The 23,438-nt window shown below is 40.5% G+C and overlaps 1 protein-coding gene across 7 annotated transcripts in view; it reads left to right on the top strand.

The window, feature by feature from the left end:
- EYS (eyes shut homolog) overlaps positions 1 to 23,438 on the top strand; it is a 476,514-nt gene that overhangs the window by 185,813 nt on the left and 267,263 nt on the right. For all 7 annotated transcript variants that reach the window (XM_083606894.1, XM_083606889.1, XM_083606892.1 and 4 more), the window contains 3 exons: positions 10,340 to 10,464; positions 12,466 to 12,590; positions 15,036 to 15,267. In XM_083606894.1, coding sequence (XP_083463020.1) covers positions 10,340 to 10,464; positions 12,466 to 12,590; positions 15,036 to 15,267 — 482 coding nt within the window. The remainder of the gene's footprint in view (positions 1 to 10,339; positions 10,465 to 12,465; positions 12,591 to 15,035; positions 15,268 to 23,438) is intronic.

Raw genomic sequence — 23,438 nt, 5'->3', positions numbered from 1 at the left:
ATACATTTGAAATACGTGTTTAAATGGAAAAAATTCCTGCAGATTTTTTAAAATGCAGAAATGGAATGTGATGGCCTTATGAGTGAACACATGTGAAAGAGGAGCAGACTAGAAATAGATAGATAGATAGATGATAGATAGATTCATTCATTCATCCCTTAATATAACATAGCTCTCCTAAACCCCATTATATGGATAATGGTTCTGCTGAAATTTATAATTCATTTCAGTTACATTATAGCCTTTTAAACTTAGGATAAATGCAAGGATATATGATGGCAATTCTTCTTCATGTGATGTGTACCTGAACATGAGTGCAGTTGGCTGTCCATTGCAAATCATGCCCCTGATTACTGTTCCATTTTTGTCAATCATCTTCTTGCAGTTCCAGCCAGGTAGTACAAGCAAGACATTTCTGTAGGCCCTTGCGGGTGCCATAAAAGTGGTATATCACAGATTATGTAGCCTGGTCTAACTACTTTGTTTTACCTAGTGTAGAGGGATATTGCACATCAAAATCTTAATTCCTTTAGAACTAAAAAATCAACAACCAACAACCCTCCAGAAGATCAGTGAAGGTTGTCAGGCAGAATACTTGGATGTGAAAAAAAATCTCCCCAAAAGTAACAGAATGGAATGAGGAAGATCTGATCACCTCTTCTTCAAAGCTCCAAGGCTCAGAGAGATTTGAAAAGTCTGGGCTGAGCTGAGGCTTGTGGAGTAGAACCCTCAAAACAACCAAGGGCATGTCATTGACAGTGAACTTTTGAGTGTGTTCTGGAAAAGAAAGAACGAACAGAAGCACTCAAGACCCAGACCTGACACTCATTGCTAGCAGTTCACGTTGGGGTTGACAGATTGACATGATCCGCTGTACAAAAAGCTACACACCAAAGGTCCAAGCATACCAGGAGGGAGGAGTTGCCTCCATCAACTTCTAGGAATATATATATAATATATATTCCACCAGGACTACTGAAGCTGCTTCAGTTCAGAAGCCTATGTTGTACTGCAGGCATGAGTAGAGTGCTCAAATAGACACATGCCTTCACATCATGGAGAACTCGTTCAAGCAAGTGTGTGCAACGGCCCGTAACAAATACATTGTTACCTAAGGCACAGGAGAATTCTTGCATTGTTCAAATGGTCTTGCGGGTGTCCTTAACTGCCCCGCACTGACACCAATTGTGCAAAGGACAACTAGATAGTTGGTTGTTGTATATCTGCTTACCTGGCTTCACCATGATGTCTAAAACCACTGCCTGCTTCACCGCTTGGTGATGGATTATAAGTAGGTTGACCTATAATTTATGCATAGACATTCTTGAGGTACTTACTGCTGAATGATCATTCAAACACCAGTGTTGTAATGAAGTTTGCTGGGTTTAGTTCAACTGAAATATAGGCTAATGCAACGTCAAACCAAAGCATATTTACAAAATCAAAACAAAAAAAATCCTTTTGATGAATTGCTGGAAAAGGAAAAACAATGAAAATGTCATCAGAAGCTCTCCTTATGCTAATAACTGATAATTCATAAATGATTATGCTGGAAAATTACACTGGAGAGCCTGTCATCAATGTGAAATAGTATAGATTTCAGTAAGAATTACGACTTGCTATTTACAAGTTTCTTCATGGCAATTTGTCATACTTGTCATTCAAGTAGATAGCAACACAGGCTTTATTGGAATGTGGAAGAGGAATGTGCAAAATGATATGTATTCAGTTTGACTTCTATTAGCTTATAAGAAAATCTAGATTCAGACTTTTTCCTCTCTTTTTTTACCACAGAGCTAACAAGTGCTGGAGCTTTTGCATGCAGTGTGTGTGTGAATGTGTATGTGCGGCATGCATTTAAAATATTTATAGTCTGCACTTTATTATTATCAAAAAGGCATCCCAGCTTCAGTCGTAAAATTACTAAAACACTAACTTAATAACAGAAAATAAAGATAAACACCAAGAAGAGCAGTAAATATATATATATATAATCAGAGCATGTTGCATGGACAACAAATCATTCAGACACAAATCACAATAGTGTCAGCTTTATTTGGTAGGGAAGTTTTGATAAGTAGAAAAATTCACAACATGGACCATCTTCTGCTAGGGGTGGGTTGGGGAATCCTCTGGCCTGTAGGCCTAATTAGACTTTTCCACAAGGCCATTTCACCCAAGTCACATCCACCTGCTTCATCCCTGGCATTGTGCATAATGTCAGGTGTGAGGCAGGTAAGGGAAGGGCTTGGTGAAAAGGGTATTTGTAGGAAGTAGCTGTCAGCTGATTGGTGGTGCTTGCAAAGTCCATTTCAAAATGCAGGGCAGCATGATGTTTTGAGAGGGGAGTCTCAAGACATCTGCAGAAGCCCCTCTCAGAGTTCTCTACCTTAGCCTGAATTATCAGTGGGGGTTCTGAAGATCCAACAATCATCCAAAGAGCTGACAATCAGCGTTGAAAGCACTGCACAAAATGGTGCTTTGAAAGGGGCTTTTGAACACCCCTATGATGTTGGGTGATTGACAGGTGAGCAGCTCCAACCCCCTGTCAAACTGGACCTGGGTGGGGTGAGGGAGATAACAATCCAGCCCACCAGGCTAGTAGGGTTCTGCATCCTTGATCTATGGAGACACCAGAGGATCAATTTGCTACAAAGCATGCAAACTGCCCCTCTGTCTCAAAGGTCAAGTCTTTCACAAGAACTTTTGTTGCTGTTATTTTCTGAGCAGTGACACAGATGGATTGTTTCCTGCTGCCAGTGGAAGTAGGTTCTAAATATTAACTGGGAGTTCTTAGCCAGCTATGCAACTTTTACATTCTGACTGCACAACTGAAGTCAGAAATGCCACCCAGTCAAGGGGTTTTTCCTCACAGAAAAAAATAGCTTCCCTTTCCAGGCAGGCTTTTCTTTTTGGCAATGATAAAAGGGGGGAAAGGATCTCTGAAAATAACTGCTGATAATTATGCCAACTGGGTTTTTACTCCTGTGCCAGTTGCTAGAGTGCCCATTAAAACTGACAAAACAAAGCAAAACTTTTGGGGGAGGGGGAGGCAGATGTTTGTATTTATTCAGCTGTAACTTGTTTTCTAATGTTGATTAATGACATGCATTGTTTGTCAAATGTGCTTTAAGGCACTGATGTGAGATGTACAGTGTTAGGCCTAGTAACAAATATCAAGATTAATGAGTTATGAATTATTACCTCTGATTGCCTCTGCATTTATGTCAGTTAGGATCACATCAAGTATATATCCCTGCCACGTGACAGTGGAAAGAGCCTCTGCATACAATGATGCTGTGTTTTGTTAGTTCTCATTATTTCGGAATTCGTGCTATTTAAAATAATCCAGTATTATTTTAAACTGGTGTGAGAAAATTGGGTAGTGGCTGGGTTTCCTTTTTTCCCCCTCCAGTGATTTTTCTCTTTTAAAAAGAAAATTAAAAAAACTTGTAGACAGACAGCAGTAGGAGCTGCAAGACCAAAACACAGTAACATGGCCTCAACTTTTTTTATCTTAACATCAAATCACAATGCTACAGTTCCTATACAGAGATAATAATTAACCACAGTGAGCTTTTAACTCACAATACAGTGGTACCTCAGGTTACAGACGCTTCAGGTTACAGAGGCTTCATGTTACAGACTCCGCTAACCGAGAAATAGTACCTCGGGTTAAGAACTTTGCTTCAGGATGAGAACAGAAATCGCACAACTTCGGCGCGGCGGCAGCGGGAGGCCCCATTAGCTAAAGTGGTGCTTCAGGCTAAGAACAGTTTCAGGTTAAGAACGGACCTCCAGAACGAATTAAGTTCTTAACCCGAGGTACCACTGTATTTTAAAATGTCTCTTAATACCTAAACAAATTAGTTAACTCATTTCCTATAACTCAGCTGTATGAGTTAAACACCATGAGTTAAATAAATAATTAAATAAATTTTGATGTTACATTCAGTATTGGATTTCTTTCAGTCAACTTAACACCAGATTTTTTCACCATCTCAGATTCTTCAAATGCCAACCCTATCCAAAGTCCATAGAAAAAGTTTCATATGAATAAAGCCTAGATTTTTCTGTCCAAAACACTAGTTAATGTTCTTCATGGGGGGAGAAGTGAGAAAGACTGAAGTAATCAAAACCAGGCATAAAATTCAAATGGGAGCAACTGGAACCTCTGAAAAGTTGGTCCTTTGAAGAGTAAACATGGATTTCAGTTTTATAAGTTTGCAGACATGAAGGAAGCCTTCCATACCTCCCTTCAAGGTAGATTCTTCCCCTGCAAAGGGATTGGTATTTTACCCAGTGGAGGGGATGTTTGTAGTTCATCTGAGTTAATACTTGGTGGGAATTAATTACAGAAGGCTTTCCGAAGAAACAAAGATAGATGACACTGCTGTTTCAGACTACTGAGACAAAAAGCAAGCTTTTTATTGAATAAAAGAGAGCAAGTGTGTTTTTCTATGTCTGGAAAAAAGGCGATACTTGAAAGCCTAATCAAACACTTTCATAAACTAAGGATTGCATGACAACAATAAAGAAAGGGATACAGGAGCAATGGAAATTGTGTGTGGAGAGAGAGGGATTTGTGAAAACAATAAGAATTTGATGCTAGAAAATATATTGGTCCTCATGAGGCCCCAAATATAAGATGTTTGGTGATCAGGGCCAACACAAGACATAACTGTGCTCCCAAATGGTTTCTCTGAGAGAGATAGCATATCATCTTCTGTGACAATGTATAATATACTCTGACACACACTACTGCACTTCATTGGCATGAATGAAAATATTGGGTTGGAGCATCACTAACTTTATTCCTACTTATTTCAACAGGATAAAATGTGACCATTATGGTATGAATACAGTCCAGGTGACCACCTGCATTATTTTTGCATTTGGGATACCTTGCTGCTGCTGCTGCTGCTGCTTCTGCTACCTATTTCACATAGTCAAGAAATGATTTAAGGGCTTGCTCACTTCAGGTTTTCTCACTTCAGTTCAGGGGAGGAAGTGTGTGTGGACTTGCTATTTCTACTGGGGCATACAGAGTAAGGGCTCATCCACACTTCTGCTTCTCCCATGCTCAGAAAGCATGGGTCCAAGCAGTTTTCTCCTTGCCCCACTCCTTTCCCAGGGAAAATCCGCTCTTCAGCTCTAAGTTGGAACAAACTGCAGTCCACAGAAAACCTGATTGTCGTTTGCTCCAATACAGCACTAAAGAGCAGTTTTCCCCAGGCGAATACAGTATGACAAGAGGAGGTGTGGATAAGCCCTAAGTGGTAATTTTTAGGGTAGTATTATAGATGGCTGTCCACATAGTTGGCTCTCTCCTCCACAGTGCACAATGATGACATATCCCCTTGAAGTGTAGTCACACACCACATGGGTTAGCAGAGAAACTTTGGGCAACTGGACTAGTAAAATACCCTATTGAAGTCACCTGGATCTGTTCAGTGTCTTCTTATTCAGGGCATGAGATATTGTCCAATAAAACATCTGCGATATTTCTGTCATCTCAGTTTGTGTTGAGGTCTCATAGAATTGCTAATTCCAAATGATCATGCGACTTTTCAAGGCATATTTATACTCCCTTGGAAGCATATAGAAGCCTCTCATTGGAAATCTTAGGGAATCTCCTTGGAGATCTTAGGAAACTGTTGCGTAAATCACATCATATGGCATCCAAAAAAATTTTTTTTCTTTCCAGTAGCACCTTAAAGACCAACTAAGTTAGTTCTTGGTATGAGCTTTCGTGTGCATGCACACTTCGTCAGATGGCATCCAAGTCAACCAAGTAATGGATTCTGGTCTGCCTGGGGCTTGATTAATCTTGTACTGTTGCTTCCTGCTGTGGATTATACAAAAAAGAGAGTTTTCAAGTATTCCATAAGCCACAATACATGGACACCAAGCTGTGTTTTCCTTGGTGGCTCACCAGCTATAGGGGGCTATCCTAAGATCTCTTGTCAACCAAACCTCTTCCTTAGTCCATTGTTATGCTGGTGTTTGACTGTAATAAAGATGTGATTGATTAGTCCTTTGCTTTAGTGAATGGCAGTAATTATGAGAACTATGATAAAATTACACTGCATATTAACATCAACCTAGCATGTCAATACAGAAATTGGGACTTAAGCGTGGGAGAGAGAAACCCAGGCTGTTACAAACCAGCACAAGTTGTGAAGTTAAGGGTAAGAACCCTAAGGAAAGCACTTCACAGAATCTTTTTTTTTTTTCCAAATTGTCAGCAAGCTCCCGGGCATCCTTCCACTTGGTTCATTTGGCTGAGAAGGTGAAGGCTGGCAGCAGGCTAAGGTTTACATTTCCCCAAATGTCAACCTTATATAACGTGTCATATTATTGGCCAAGTTTCAGGGTTGTACTTTGAGAATTAGATCTCCTCAGCTCCTTGTACTTCAAAGGACAATTTTATTGTGATGATTATCATTTTAAGAGTGTCGTTAGAATAAATACTTGGGGTAGATGCTTGCCCTTCTAGTGTATGTTCTGTTGGAAGCAAATGGTAATGGAAAATGTTGTGAATGAATTCACATAATCTTGCACCAGGTAGCAGGGATTGTTCAGAAGACCCAATTGCCTCTTTTTTGAACCACTCAGTAGAATTGCAATGGGAAGAAACATGCACTGTAAATATATATAAGAATATATGCAATAATCTTGCAAAGCAGGCATGGAATGGAAGCAACAGACAACAGGCTTAAATTCCTTGCGCGAGATGCTATTAGACTAAGTCTTTGAGGTTTCTTGCAATATGGAAAGCTTTGTACATCCTGATAAAAGGACTACTCCTTTATAATGGAGCCCACAATCTGATTTCTATATTAAAAGGAAGTTGGCAATTAGTCTGTGGCTGGATATAAAGAATAATAAGAGAATAAAAAGGTAACAAAAAAAATTAGGCAGGTTTGAAAGAAATCAAAAGCGCTGAAAGAAAACCCCCGACTTGAAACATTTCTGTGTAACTGCTGAAAGCATGAAAGAGCTTTCAGCTTGTCAGATGCATGTTTGATGGAGCTGGGATTTCAAACATCTACTGCATTTTTATATTCGAGAACAATGCTCCTTTTTATTATTTAGCTAAGGAAAAAGCACTTGTTTCATTTATTTTGCCTGTTAGTAGTGCAATTCTTTGAACAGCCGACCTATTTCTACCAGCTACGTCTTGTCTCTGTACTGCTGTGTGTGTGTGTGTGTGTGTGTGTGTGTGTGCGCAAAATATTGTTATATTTGTACATTAATTTAGCACTATAGCTTGATACTTGGGTGAAATGATGGAGGTGTTCATAGGATGGGATTGCAGTATCACTCTCAATTATGAAGTCTACTCCCCTCCCCCTTTTAAAAAGAAATACATCAAGATTTGTTCTCTCTCTTTGGTATAGTTCAGCCAGTGGCCTTCATATAATAATGGTCACACTTTGTACTGAATGTGGCTCAGATAGTTAATGTGATCCCTTTGAATAACTGGACCGACATGGTGGATTTCTACCAGCTGTGTTGTGCCTCTGATCTGCAAAAAATGAAGAAGAAGAAAATGCTTCTTATTAGAAAAATGTGATTATATTTGTACATTAATTTAGCACATTAGATTTTTATTTGGTGATATAACAGAGGTGATTGTAGGATGGGATTGCAGTATCTCAGTTACAAAGCCCACCCACATTTCCCCCTCCTCTAATAAGAAATAAATCAAGATTTGTCCTCTCTCTTTAGTATAGTTCAGCCAGTGGCATTCATGTAATAGTGGTCACACATTGCACTGAATCGTCCTGCAGGTGCTAGAATTATCAGCTGACCTTGCTCTACTTCTTTAAGCCTGCATGTGAGCATTGATTAAACGAATGATAAGGTCTGTGATAGATCGATTTTTTTCCACATTTTTAATTTAGGAGGTAAAACATTCTATCACTGCCGAGACTGAAAATTATGGCTGAGATAATAGAGGTCTGACTCCAGTTGAAGTTAAAAAGGAAAAAGTTGCCCCTCAAATGTCAAGGCACCTCGTGGTCCAAGATGATTAAAACTAAACTGTTTGCAATATGAATCCCAAGGTGCTGCTATATCTCAGCTGCCATGACATTTCGCCTGTGACTTTTCATAGCTTGTTAATAATGTATAGCCACCCCAATATAAATTTCCAGTGACAGAACTGGCCTGTTAGAGTGGAGTAGTTAACAAGATTTATTCTGCACAGAAAATGCAGATTTGAATGGGGAGGAAATCAGGACGAATGTCAAAAGAACTTTTCACTGGGCTATCTTATTTCACAGGAACTCGGAAGCAACATCTTTCATTTTGATTTGTTACTCTCTTCGGAGCCCTAATTATTAGAGGGAGAAAAAATATTCTTCCAACCATTTTCTTACTCTTGAGGATTAAGATGCATTCAGACAAATAGGAATCCCAAGCAAACGTAGTAATAGGTCCCTGCCCATTTATCTAGACAGAACGTGCCTAGCAAACAGGTAAACGTTTTGGTGCAGGCATGGTCTCAGTAACTTCAATTGCTGTTAATTGCTCCTGAATAACCTCAGCAAACTCCCGCGTTTGAGGAAGAGTGTTTTTGAGATGGTAGCCTTCAACCTGGCAGTTATACAAATTATTCATAAGCTGTGAAATGTCACCAGAGAGATGAAAGGAGATGAGAAAAGGGTACAGGTGAGAAACAGAGACAAAGAACAATGGGCTACAGCAGGATATGGATTAGAATTGGATCGGGGGGAGATAGTTTGACATTTGGAGAGTCGCAGGCCCAATATAAGACTGAAGGGAGTTGTTCAACCAGAAGACAGGTAAGCTTTGTCGATAACCTCTGGATATATGAACATATGAAGCTGCCCTACAGCTGGGGAAGAGACTCTTTGCTTTCATTCTCAGCCTGATTTGGGGAGCAAATAACAACTATGGCCATAAGATCTATAGCTTTCAGGTTGGTGTTTTATCAGTAGAGATGCAAACTTATGTTATAAGCACATTATTGACTAAAAAAGACTTTGGAAATAAACTTAAAATCTGTCGCCGTGTTCCCTGTTAAATCTGCTGTTTTGTGGGTTTTCTTCAAAGATGCCTGTACTTTGAATCACCGACCTTCTTAAACTGCCGTTCTACTCTGGCAGGAGTGTTCTTGCTATAGTACATGCTAAGGTCAATTAAATGCACACTTGCATTTCCTTTCATTTTTTAATGATCATTCTAAACTCACTGGCAGTGCAACTGTTGGAGCGGCAATTTCATCTGACAGTGTTCCAAAGCAAATATACTCGGAAGCTGAATTCCTACCTACCTCTTATATTGGACACCAGGCACTGCCCTTTAAAATCTCCAACTGAAGTGGGAGATAAAGCTGCTGTGAGTGTACCTGGATTTGCTGAAAAAAGAAAGATAAGAGGGATTCTTATGGCATCTCACTGCAAATAAATGGATGGTTTTTCCAAGTTTCATATAAATATTAAACACTGTGAGTTGGACAGTGCAATCTGGTGAGCCCCACACAGCACATCTCCTGGGAAGAATCAGAAGCTATGGAATTTCTGGCAGGGGCAGCCCAATCCCATTTCGCCATCTGAGGTGAAATAGGAAGGTGCTGCCCTGCTGTTGCCAAAGCCCTGCCCCCCCCAAGCCTCCTTTACCTGGATCATGCCGCAGCACTCACAAAACAGCAATGGTGGGCTACAACAAGATACCATGAGATCTCAGTGGGCAGAGTTCCTGTGAAGGTGCCTCCTCTTGGGGTTCTGCCGCCTGAGGAAGCTGCATCTGCCTGCCTCCTGTGTGGGTCACCTGGCCAAGATCTCTGCCTACTGAGCATACCCCATCTCATCTCACGGAAGTGGAACCATCACAAAGTAATGCCCTGAATCCATCAAGACATCCCAGAAGAACTTGATGCCTGAAAACATGGAAAGCGGTTGAGAAGTCCCACAAAATCAATAGTCCAGCAAAAAAATCCATCAACCCCCAGGTTACAATAATTTGTGTAGGTCGTCAGATTGTTTTCTGCCACAATGTTGTGTTGTAAAGTAGACTGAAATGGATCTTAAAAGCAAGTGTCATGTGGTCATAAAAGGGGAAGAGGTTTTCCACAGTGCAACTTGGCAGCCCATAAGAGTGGTTTCTGGGCCAAGGTTGGTCCTCTCTAGGATGAACAATGTGAATGTACAAATAACATAATAGGTGGTGGTTATCTAACAAAAAGTAGTCTAAACTAAGATTGAATGTGTCAAAAATATATAAATAAAATATTTATTCAAGAAAAAAAACCAACTGTACTATACTGCACTATGTTTATATTGTACTATGGAATTTATTAAATCTTTAGATGCCTGGATGGATTCTCTGGTCAGTTTTGTGAAGCAGACATTAATGAGTGCATCTCATCACCATGCCAGCATGGCGCCGTCTGTGAAGACCTTATTAATGGATACTTCTGCAGATGTCAGGAAGGTAACCACTGAAATGATATTTTGAATTAAAGCATTTTCGTGTCATAAAGGATTTAACTCCTGAAGGACTTTTGAATGCAAAGAACATTCTTTTTTTACATACCAAGATAAAGCAGCACATACTGGAAATTAAGCTCTGGAGCTAATGCTTTTCTGTAAACAGAAAGTAATGCATGCGGAAACTCTGATTGTCTTGCTTCCAGAGTGATTCTGAGGTGCAAATTGATGTAACCTCTTGATCAAAATAGACACTTTTCAAGGGAAGCCACTGAATGCACTTAAAATATTGTCTGAAGTCCAAAGGTAGAACGGGGTGTTTTAATTTGCATTTTAAAGTGGTTAATTGTTCCATGGTTTAAACAGAATGATTAAACATTACTGTGAAAGAAAATGGTGGAACAAATTGTTTGCACTTTGAGTTAAGACAGTTCTTGGAATTGGACACATCTAATGGGATCGTTTCAGACAGTCTTCTGGCCCTCAAACATATCATCAGGTGGGGGGGGGGAGTAGTGGCTTTCTGAAAATAAATGCAACTAAATAAACATGTGCCTTAAGATTAATACCCTTGTTTAGAACATCCCTGGTGTCATGTGCTTCCTCTCTCCCTTCACTTCCTTGTGTCTTCAGCTTGGCTGGATTGCAAATAACTACACAATTAGTTCTGCCAATTCAAAGGGCTTCTGAACTGCTGTAAGGCAAGCAACTTACAAAACTGAGGGGGGGTTTCAATAGCATATTGAAATAGCACAAGGGACCTGCCGATCAAAAGTCATGTCTAAGGCAGCTTGTTGGATTCTGGCCTTCCATGGCTGTATGCCTGTTGGCAGCAATTGACCCTTATTTATGCAGCACACTTGGGATGTGAGGAATCTGTAACCAGGTATGTCAGGGGTGCCAACTTGAATAAAATATTGGGGGGAGGACAGGTAAACCCCACCCCACATAATCGATCACCTGGTGCAGTGCACACACACCAGTTGAATGGAACTGCCCCTATGAGTCGACTCCTTTGAGATATGCCAACATTTTCATTTTCAACTTAAAGCAGGCACTGGGGGGTTGTAGCAGCTTTAGAGATTGAGATTGGACATATAGCATTGAGGGGAGGGGATCCAGTTTCCTCAGAGTCACTGCTCTGATCAAAATGGGAGCTTCCAGTGGCTGCTTTAGAAACGACAGGGTTGATAGTTTGCCTCCCTGTTGCTAAATGCTTAATGGGCACCACTGAGCCAGCATTAAGCACTTGGAAAGATTAAGAGGAGAGAGATTTAGACACATATGATTAACACTCTTCCATTGAAATCAGTTAGATGGGGGGTGTATGTGTATTATATAAATATATCTCACATATTGCATGTATGATATATTTGAGACGCATGCTATAGTATTTTTTTTTCTATCTTGGCTTTCTGTTCTTAGGGAAACATGCATTTTTAATTGTTTGTCCTAAAAATACAGCAAACAAGAGTTTTGTGTAGGATGTTACTGGTGCTGTTTAGGTTCTGCATGAACAGGAAATCTCCCCACATGTAGTAAGCATAAAGCTACACATGCCAGCCCTAGGCGCCCTCCCCCCACACATCTGCCTCCCTCCCCCCCCCCCCCCGTCTCCCCAGTCCTTGACCTTCCTGTGTTGAGCAGAGGTCTGAAGTTTTTGTTTTGTTTGCTCACATTCACTTGAATACCAGCAGAATCCTCTGCGTTGACCAGGGATACCTGTAACTTTGGGTTCTCAGTCAGATGGGGCAGAAGGCAAATGTGGGTACAAACTCTCTTCACTTCTCCCTGCTCAGCACAGGACCAAGCAGGCATGGTGATGCACACTAGGGAACTGGAAAATAGGGACACTTGGTCCGTGTTTTATTTTTTACTATTTTGTTTGAATGGGGCAGGGGAGACATATCAAGAGATTTGGATGTGTACACACAGAGAGAGAGACTTTTAACATGGTTTTTACAATAGCAAAGGTCAATGAGATACACTTTTTTCATTCTAACAGGCTGGGAAGGCTTCCGTTGTGAAGAGGATATCAATGAATGTGCATCAAATCCCTGCATGCATGGGATTTGCATCCAGAATGAACCAGGCTTTGGCTACACCTGTTACTGCAAACCTGGATTTGTGGTATGCTATTGAAAATCTTGCTAGATGTGTTATGATTGCACATACCCACAGTCCTCTCCGTGCATGGAAAACTAAGTATCAGGGAAGGGGGATTTTGCCTGCTTCTCCTTCTTGTGTTGCTCAGTTTGAGTCCTCATCTGTTGTCTGAAGTGGTGCAGTCATGCACGTGTCCACCTCTTTATCTATAATTTCTGAGAAGATGCTGAATGTTTCCCTGGCAGGGGTATATCTGGATTCTTCCATGAAGAATCAAAGTTAAATTTGGAGTTTTAGGCTTATATAATCCCCAGTTGAAAATTACCTTTGTGCTATAAACTGGCTGTAACAGCACCAGTCAAGTGTCTAGTGCTGCTTAGGTTTGCTGAGTCACTCTTGAGCTGAGACACACGCACACCCTGACACCACAACTCTATGGCTGTGTTGTTAAAAAAAAAAAAGCAACTGTAGAAGAGGGAAAGGCACCCTGCATCCATAATCCAATCAAGTTGCAGAATATTCTGTTTCCTAAGGGTGCTCTGTTTAAATCCACCCTTCCCATTTCATTAACCTTTTTTACACTTGAGCCAGGAATTGTGTCCATGTATACAAACCTGTTTCTTTGCCGTAGTGATTTTATCCTGCCTGTTCTACTCGCACCAGATCTTATCCTGTTACCTTGTGCAGATTGCTCTTGCTGAATTTGGATTTCTGGCTAATAATGCACAACAAATTTCCTGTTCAGTAGATATGCATTATTTATTTGTCAGCTTTACAATAAATCTCCCAAGATATGCAAGCAGTTATTCAGATGAATCCCATTCTTTTCCTACTGTTGCGGGTGTGTGGGGAGAGACACGAATAGGGAAGAAACTGCTGTTTGAAGAAGAAAAAAATGCTTAAGATCAAAGTGATTTACGTATGCGGTTTATTTAGTATCACTCCCCAATAGTTTAATTATATAATACATCAATTTGAAATCTCAAAGAGCTGAACAACTGCATTATTTCATCTCTGTCAACACACAACTTGGACTTTTTTAATAGAAAAAGATGCTTTGGATAAATAAAAACAAAAGGAAGGGCCGGCTGGAATTATTTTGCCTGATAGTTCTCATTTGAAGCTTCAGACTGGGGCTTTCAGGGGACATTAGCCACATATTTTTGAGCGAAGATAAGGAAGGATAAGGGGAACTTTTACAGAGCAGGATATTCATGTTGGCACAAGGTTTTCTGGACCAAACACTATATGATCGGACATGTGGGCTATGTGGGTGGAATCCAATTGTTCCATTCCATGAGTAGAAGGAATTTTAACCCAGCAAATCCCTCCACTAGTGGATGGAGGGGAAAAGATACTTATCTGTTCCTGCTCCCCCATCCATTCCCTTTCTGCCCCTTCCAGACAATCTGATCTGGATGGTTGAGGAACCCTCTGGGAGGTGGCACAAACCTGAGTGGAGAAGGAGAAATCTGAATATCCCCTCCCTTCCTCTTCCATTATTGGACGCCTTTGTTAGTTCAAGACTCTTCCACAAATGGAAGGAGTCTTTCTATTTGCATAAAGGCACAACTGAGCAGAAGCACACAAACACACATACCTTGAACACAGAGAGAAGAAAAGGTCAAACAGGCCTAGTGCTAACTGTGTGTCAAGACCAAGATGCAAGGTAGGAATTGACAAAAAAAATAAATCTGTGTGCACAATGTTGATATTGAGATTTTCAGAAAATTCCATCCCTAGCCATGATAGTATTTGCAACTGTGACTAGTGCTGTGACTAGTAGGCAGGCTTTGCAAAGAGTGCATACTCAGTGGAAAGAAAGAAAAGATTGGCATGCCATAGCAAACGCCATCCTGTGGCTCCTTAGACAGGCAACACATTTCTTGATTCCCCAAGAGCTAGTTCAATTTCAATGTATTGCAACCTGCTTTGTAAGGATGTGGCATCCTCATGCTGCACAAATCAAGTTAAAGTGTGGAATAAGCTGTGTACTTTTCAGACAGTACAACATAAAGTAATTATAGCACCAGAACGTATTTTTTGTTTACACCCTTGTATATCACTTTGGTTCAATCTCCGAGAAGCATATTGTTAACTTTAAAAGGCAGACAACTTGGGAACAAAACTGTTTTAGGATATAGAATGTGATAGGGACTGTGAGATGGAATCTTTATTTTAATACCGGTAGTTTGCGCTTTGAACTGATTGGAAGTCAAAATGCCATAATTAAATTGCAATTGAAAAGCCTGGGTCTCTGTCATGAAATCAATAAAGGGAAAAATCTCAGTGGGGTTAAATTAATTTTGGGAAGTGCAGTCTGCCCAGCTGAAATAAGACAGTATCTCTTTCTTTTCTTTTTGGGTGGGGGGGAGGCGGAATCAAAAGAAAGCAATAATTTGAACCATTTAATGTGACAAGGAAATGGAAATGGCCTTCATAATGACTTCTTAAAAACTTCTCCTCTAGGGCCGAAGCTGTGAGCTTAATTACAACGATTGCTTAATACGTACCTGCCCTGCTGGGTTTCTCTGTGTGGATGGAATAAACAATATCACCTGTTTACCTGCAGTCCCCCAAAGGGGACAAACCATCATCAAAATGGAAGGAGTGCCCCCTAGTGAGCCATTACAGAGAGGCCTCGCATCAGCCCATCCAAGCCTCTCGCCTTCTGACCTTTATATTTTTCAAACTTCCACAGGTAAGAAAGTACAAGTATTATAAATAAAAGACTGAGAGGTTCTAAATGAAACCCTGCCCTTTCAGTGTGTGCAGTTTTAAATTATTTTTATAAGGATTAATGTCTTCTGTATTCTGTGTTTCTCGTCTGTATTCTTTCAGAATCCCCCTCCCCAAACTCTGAATCCTGCTCTCTTTATTTTAACTAAGCACCTGTCTTATCTCTGTCAATTTGAATGCCGTTCTTTGTTTATTAGAACTCCTGGTGGACTGAGTGCAAAAGCACTCAGGGACAATATCCCCCTCTCCACTCCAGCTGTTGGCCTACACTGTATAGAGAATTGCATTTTTTCCATAACTTGTTTGGCTTTTCATTTGAGCTTGGCTAATATGTGTGACTTTGTATGCTCCCTAATACGTCTCTGCCCCCTCTGTTAGTGCAATCCTCTTCAGACTGGAAGGCAGATGATGGCGCTTTGAGAAAGTTGCTTTTCCTTTCCCTGGCATGTATCTTTCTTGTGTGCATCTTTTCCCAACCTCTTGATGTTTTCATACATAAGAATGCCTGTAACAAGCTCCTCTGGGTTTTGCACATTTCCACTTTTCTTCTCACTCCTTTGTGCTTCAAATTCAGAAAGGAAAAGAATCCGCTAGCATGGAAACCATTAAAAATGGAATAGTATCTTAAATGCAGTGGCCTATTTTGAGTGTCATGTGTCTGAGCCTATTCATTCAACTACAGCTCTTCTAAACACTGTGCTATTCAATAGCGAACTTCAAAATGCATGCTTCGTTCCCTCTTTCAGCCTGATCTTTTTGCTGTTTTTCTTTCCTTTTTTTAAAAAAAATCTAAGTAATATTTCTTCTTGATGTAGATAAGCAAATTAAATGCGACCCAATTTGTAAATATAATTATCTTTGTAACTTTTCCAGCTTATCGTGGCAGCCCCTCAAGTTCTCAATGGTACAGATCTGTAATTTATCCTTTTTATATTGATTCTCAGGGAAAAAATTGATTTAGCAAATTTAATACATCTCTTCCAAGCAATGCTATTTGTTCTGGCTACAGCCCTCACCATGTGAATAATGTGAGGCTTTGCATTTAGTCAGCTCTTGAGGTCACTAAAATTTTTCTTACACTTTTATTAAGAATATGATTTACGGAGTTGTATTTGTCTGCTCTGGGGTGCCTGGGTGAGAATTAATGGTTTTCAGGTAGCAATGCAATTTGCTGCCGATCCAGCCTAGGGCCAAAGTTGTTCATTTTTTATTTTCTTCTAACTGCCCCCCTTACTTTTTATCCTCTAAAGGTCTGCAAAAGACAGACTTTCTCAACCATGGGATTCTTGCAACCTCTAGCATGGCTAAATTAATGTCCAGCATACCACTTGAAGGCACGGGACTAGGATCATTAACCACCAACAGTGAGTCTTCAGCAGCCTTCTTGCTCACTTCCACAGCAGACATTCCCACCTCACAGTTGTTGGGATTTTCAGGTCCGTTTGCAACAAGAATAACGTCCGACATAACAACTGAGCCATGGACAATGATTGATAGTTCAGGAGATTTAACACTAGTCTCACTCTCACAAGATGAGTATGATATAACCTCATTTATCACAGACTCCTTAATGACAGTTCCAGTTCCCTCTGTGCAAAGTTTGTCAGTAGGGAACCATAAGGCTCTTGCTTTATCTGCTACAGACGTGAGCTCAGTAATTAGTAGCATACCAGAGACCTTGATTGAATTAAATAGTCACTCCTTACTCTCCCCCAGATTCCAGCCTGCCACTCTGGCAATTGCTTTTTCAGTTCTCTCCATGTTGCCTCAAGAGGATACTAGAGAGCAATCAGCTGCTTCCCTAATATCGATAGGCAAAGACTGGATTTTACCGAAGCCCTCTGTGATATCTGTTTTCCCTCTTGAAGCAGCCATTTCAGAAAAGGTAGGCGGCTTTAGCTCATCAGTTATGCAGCAATCCAAAAGGCAAACATCCTTTGACCTCAACTGGCAAACTACAGGTTCTTTAAGCAAATTAAACCAAACATGTGCAACAGGTTCTTCAGCTGACATGAAACTCTCCAATGAATTCTCAGATCAGGTTCTGCATAGCAAAGAGCCTCTCCTTCATGAGGCGTTCTGGATGAATTTGGTCTTATTAAGCAGCTGCTCCACATTAATGAGATCTACTGCCGGTACTTCTGGGCATTCATTTGTTTCAGCTTGGGGAACGGCATCATCGGCAAAATTCACAGAAGTATCTTCCTTGCATCCTACTGAACAAAGCAGATATAAATTCACTACAGAAGGGTATTTTCGAACTACGCCCTTGGAGGAACCAAGCACTGAATTCTCATGTGTTTATTTGGACTGCGTAGCAACTGTTCTTTTACAAACTGTCCATTTAGAGCCATCATTTCCGACCATCTCAGCTTCTCAAAGATCAAACATGTATTTGAGTAGGAAATTAACTGACGTGGAACAGCTGGACTACACATCACATGATCCAGTTATGGAGATGTCTCAGTCATTGACTCAGGATACATTGTTAGCATTTTATCTGAGCGATGCTCTTCAAGAAGAAAATGGCGCCCATGTTGCATCTCATTCCAATAAGTCCACATCACATGAACCAAGAAGTTCAGAGAGGATTTTTGATTTGCACCTTGAGCATGCAGGCATTTCAAAAAGAAGTTCAGTGGTTGCTTTTCTTCGTGGGCATTTATCAGCCTTTTCTGATATGGCATCCTCTTCAGTACTAGCTGACCAGCCACTCCCTACACAAACGTACTTTGCGAAAATCTCAGCGACACAGTACCTTTCATTTTCTGATGAAAATCAGGCTTTAACTGTAATAGATGGTACTTCACAGCAGTATTTGAAGTGGACTGATAATACAGATGAAGAACATACGGCAAGTTCAGACATCCCCTTATCACAGTCACACAGCATGTCAGTAGTAGTTTCAACTGTTACCCCTTACCAGCTGACATTGTCTGGTGAGTTGTTGCTGCTTCTTCTTTTTTTAACTTCCATTTGGTAGATATATTGTTGCCTAAAGGTTTATGGCTATTTCTTTGAGAGGATGATTCATATGAAAGTGTGCATAACATATATAGACCTGAAAGATCCGGTCATGTTTAAAATATTAGGTATTTTATATGTCACAAACAGTTGTTATTTTAGAGCTGCCATTTAAACCTCATTCTCATTTGGAGTAGATGAGGTAGAAAACCAGTGTTTGGGCTGTACCAATTTATACTTCAGGTGAGGGTTCATATGCTCCTATGTAATTAGAAAACTATACCTCAGGCTGATGAATCAGTGGCAAAATATGCTAGAGCTGGTTGGTAGCTTACTACTAGTGGGAGTGGATTAACCTGGGTTGAGCACAAACCACTCCTATTGTAAACAATTTTTTTAATGCTAGAAAAGGACTCCCTTTGCAGTGATTTTTTTTCCAGTATGTTTTGCAAATATATACACTTGATTGCTTAACCTTCTTCAATGTAAAGCAACAACACTTGCAATAAGTTATATATTAACCAGCCGCGTCGTGGGGATAGGAAGACAACCTAGTTTCCCCCAGCGATTCCTACCTTATAGTAAATACATGTTTGTAAAATAGATTACTTTCTTTCGGGTTTTGGATTTCCTCCTGTTTCCTCTCCAAGTTTGTTAGTCCACATATGAGCTGGTGTGTGCTAATGCCTCATTTTGGCAAGCCTGTACTCAGAATGGCTTGGTTTGCCATAACTGATAAACTTTAATTTTTCTTTATTCTTTCAACCAGCAGACTTCCTAGACTTTTTCTTTCTATGCACCACTGTGATATATTTACGAAATGCCAACAAAACCGACTTCACTTCCCATCACTTCCCAATCATTGTGTCCATTCCTGATTGGCTGAATCTCATTGTAATGCCATCCCATCCAGTACATTAACCCATAATATGTGGGATCTTCCAGGCAACGGTCAGAGTAATAACAATATGGTAAAACAGTGGCTTCCAGGGAAAACAATACCCCTTTGTTTCAGACTACATGTAAATTTATTACTCAGTTGGGTGGCCGCCTCACTGATTCTACATAGAAAGTGGATATGGTTGTCAGAAATTAAATGAGTTTGTGAAATGAATAATGAAATATTTCTTTATGTCTGCATTTTTAGCTGGGAGATTTTCACCTGCACTTGCATTTTTATTTTTATTTTATTTGCAATTTAATCTTCAGTAGATCCAAGTGTGAACCTTTAGATTTTGCTGCAAAGTTAACACAGATGGTGAAATGAGCAATAAGCAACCTGCTTAGTTCATCATCTAATAGCTAAGCTGGGCACTATATTACATGCAACAGTTTTTAGCAAGAATAGCAATACTGACTCTTGGTGACATTGTTCACTCCGGATTTCTGGGCTCCCCAGCCCCCAAAGCAAAGCATTTTCAGAGTAGCTGCCACCACTGCTGCTGATTTAGCTCAATCCCTACCAACGACATCCGAAGGGAGCAGGCAAAGTAAATGAGCAGCAACTTCTGCTCCACATCCTCACTGCTATCACTGAGCAAAGGTGAATGTGCAGTAATGGCAGTGAGGAGGAGAAAGGCTTTGGCCTCTACCTGCTCTCTCTCTCTTGTCACCTGCTGGCTCTGTTGCTTCAAGAGGGCCAGTGGATGGCAAAGGAAGGCAGAGAAGGAAGGCCAGAGGGCTTTGGCAGTGGACCAACAGCATAAGTGTGGGTCTTGGCCAGTTCCCCACAGGTCAACCCCTAGTGCAGGACCTCATTGAGGTTGGTTAGTGTACCATTTAAACTGTCTCATCTTACCCTCTCAGAGGACAATGTGCCACTTTGCTTGTGTTTATCTTTTCTAGCACAGTGTGAATGCTATGTGTGTGTGTGTAGCAGAGTAAAGTTAGTACGTCTTTTACCTAATCCAAAACATTCACCTAAATCAAACATTTGCAGCACCCTTTGGCGCCAGGTGTCATTCAACCACCATCATCTTCACCTAGCATGGCCAGTGGGCAGGAATTCTGGGTGGTTTGGTCCAACAACGTAAGGGGGCCCAAGCTTGGGGAAGGCTGCTTTGAAGCAAATATGTGATTTCTTGAATGTAAGCATTGTAGATACTTTGCAAACGTATAAATAACAGAAAACGTCACCGCTCCCCCCATTCCTTTTGTTGTTCCTAGCCGCAGATACAGTTTCAGCTTTTCATTTCTTCATGTACAACTAATGTATGTAAAATATTCTGGGCAGAGATTTATAAGGGATATTTTCGCTTCAGTGACACCTTTGCCTTCTAATGCTGGTTTATCGCATGCTTTGTGGGTGTCAGCTTCTTTCACTACAGCTGCTATCACACTCGTTAGTCATTTAAGCCTTGTCTTTATCAGTGCTGCCAGGTATGTCATTATTATTCATCTCATATTTAATTTTGTCTCCAGGAGCCATGGCCAGGTGCTTATTTTAAAGCGAGCCTTGTGTTACCTATGCTACACTGGCATTTAAATTCATTAATTGCCGGGATCAGCAGACAACGTTTGCCTACACAAGTGATCGCTCACTCTCTCTCTCTCTCTCTCTCTCTCTCTCTCTCTCTCTCTCTCTCCCCCCCCCCCCCCCCATCTCTGTCTCTCTGAGCTTGGCTTGGGCTTCTGGATTTCAACTTTGTAAGTTAGGTCATGGCCTCAATGTAGTAGGTTTACAGACCTCACTTGGAGCAGCCAACCTCCTCTGTGATATAGTGAACAGCTGCCACAGCAAAGAATAAAGCGCTAGCCTAGCATGCTTTTACTTTGATTTAGGGAAGAACCGCTGCCCCAAAAGGCTTTTTGATGGGTTGTGACTTTGAAGCACCACATCGCACTTCCACTGCTTCATCCTTAGTCTCTCTCAGTTTTACAAAGGATGCAAGTGTGGAAAACCATCTAATGTCCTTTGTTAACTATGGCCATTACACTAAAAATAGGACACTTCTGCTGTTTTCAAATTTGAATACAGCCTGGCCTCACTTATGAGGGGAAACACTCTTCCGCTTAGGGCCCCTCCAGGCTAGGGGGCGGGTATTATGTAGCATTGCATTGCTATAACAATAGTGCATTAGTGGTGGCCATATACTGGACTTTCCACACATCCTGCAGCTTTATTTGCCGGTTTGAGGTGCATTCCCAGTATTACTGCAATGTTATTGTAATCTGGAAGGGCACTCTTGTGCTATAGTGCAACAAAAGCAGGACAAAGAAACCCAGAACATTTGCATTACAAAAGCTTAAAAGATTTCAACCGGTTACAGGACATGCATCGATTGGAAATGAAGCAGTATGTCCACCCTGAAATATTTGCAGGTGGAAACAGTATTGGAAGCGGGACTGCATATAACTGTCCCAATACTATCATGAGCACAAACATCATGAATGTACAGTGAAAAAGATGTTTAGACGGTTCCTTAGTTGAACTGTGTCTTCCTGCCAAACAGGCTTTGATACATTCAGAATTCAAGATCAGAGAGGCTTTATAACCACAAAAGAAATGTAGCTGAGCTTCTCCTTAGCCAAATGTGTTTGAACGTTTCATAGGTCATATACACATATACAATTTTTAAACAGTGTGAATTTTATATGGAATATAGGTTTCACATGACTGTTGCACACCCAAGTACATTGTTTGGTTGATTTCATTAACTTACAGTATTCTGTTTCACCATGTTGCATGTGGACTGACATTTGGTGGTGCTTGGAAGATATGTATGTAGTTAAATAGATATCCCCCCTCACATACAAAATGGATCAGATTTTCCCACTGCTGTCATTTATATGTCTAAAACATATCATTGCTCAAAGACCATTCAGCACGTTGAAAATCAATCTTCTGTTTTTACAGATTTTTTTTTAAAAAACCATGAAATATACAGAGTTCTTCTTTCTTTCTTTTGAGATCTATTTTTCATTACCAGTGCTCTAGCCAACTGCACAGAAATCTAGCTCACCACTTTTCCACAAGCCTATACTGCATACAAAATATTGTCTCACAACAAATGTAATTGATCTGTAGAAAACACAACCGGAAAAAGAGACAACGCATGTGCTTTTTTAAAACACAAAAATCTTTAATAATTTATTTTTTTTGTTTTTTAAAGCCGAAACTTTGATTAGAGATGCTACTGAGTTCTACCACAAACAGAATTTAGTGGCAAATCTTGGGTCATTCTGTTACAGTTCTGCAATTAATTACAAATTACACTTTGCTACCTATATGCAAAGGCCCTGTGTACAAAAGTGGTGTCATCTGTTCTTCCATGAGTTCCACAGTTGTCATGTTGGCTCCTGGTTTTGAGATTTGAGGTGAGAAGCACAAGCATGAATTTTGTGGACTGGTTCCAGTATTAAAAAAATAATAATAGACTGACTAGGCACATAAGTAGTGAGTTCATCAAGAGCTTTACAAGAAGTAAACTCAACAGCTAGATTGATCTATCAATCCCTTCACTTTTCCAGAGGCCCACCTCAAAAACCTAATTAGGCACACTGGGTCTCTCCATTAGTCCTTTGAGGCTGTCTGGCCAAGTCATGCCCATCTGCCCAACATCTGATGTCAGATGCGGGACAAGTGGATATGTGGCTGAGCCAAAAAGTGGTTTGCTCAGGACTGGCATTGAACTATATGTAGTGCTTTGAAGCCCTGGCCGTCAGCTGGTCAATGGGATGTCAAAGAACAGTGCATGTCTGTTTGGAAGCTCTGATGATCAGCTGATTGTTGGATTGCACATTGATTTGAAGCCTCAGCAATGCTTGTGGTGCCAGGTAATCGTCAAGCACACAGCTTGGACTATGGGGAGTGCAGGAAATACTGGCTGGATCCACTTCCATACTCCTGCACTATAAGAACTAAGAAGAGAAAACTCAACAAATAAAATGATGTATCTCACTTCCCCCTACCCGAATGTCATAACATTCTCTTTGGTTTTATTATTTTATTTTAATCAGCCTGCGTGCGAGTATGCTATGTTCTTAAGTAAAATTAGGTCATTTTACCTTTACATCAGAAAAATATCCTTCTCTGGTTCTTTTTTTATATATTTCATTGAACAGAACAAAGAGCAAAGCACATCCAAATGGCACGCAGTCATGAAAAGATTCCATCCGCCACAACTCTAGTATCTGTTCAAATATTTAAAGTGCTTATTTGGATTGTTT

The sequence above is a fragment of the Podarcis filfolensis genome (assembly GCF_964270895.1).
Source record: "Podarcis filfolensis genome assembly, chromosome: 3".
Taxonomy (NCBI): domain Eukaryota; kingdom Metazoa; phylum Chordata; class Lepidosauria; order Squamata; family Lacertidae; genus Podarcis; species Podarcis filfolensis.
Note: the sequence above shows the minus strand (reverse complement) of the source record. Positions and strands in the feature narration are given on the sequence as shown.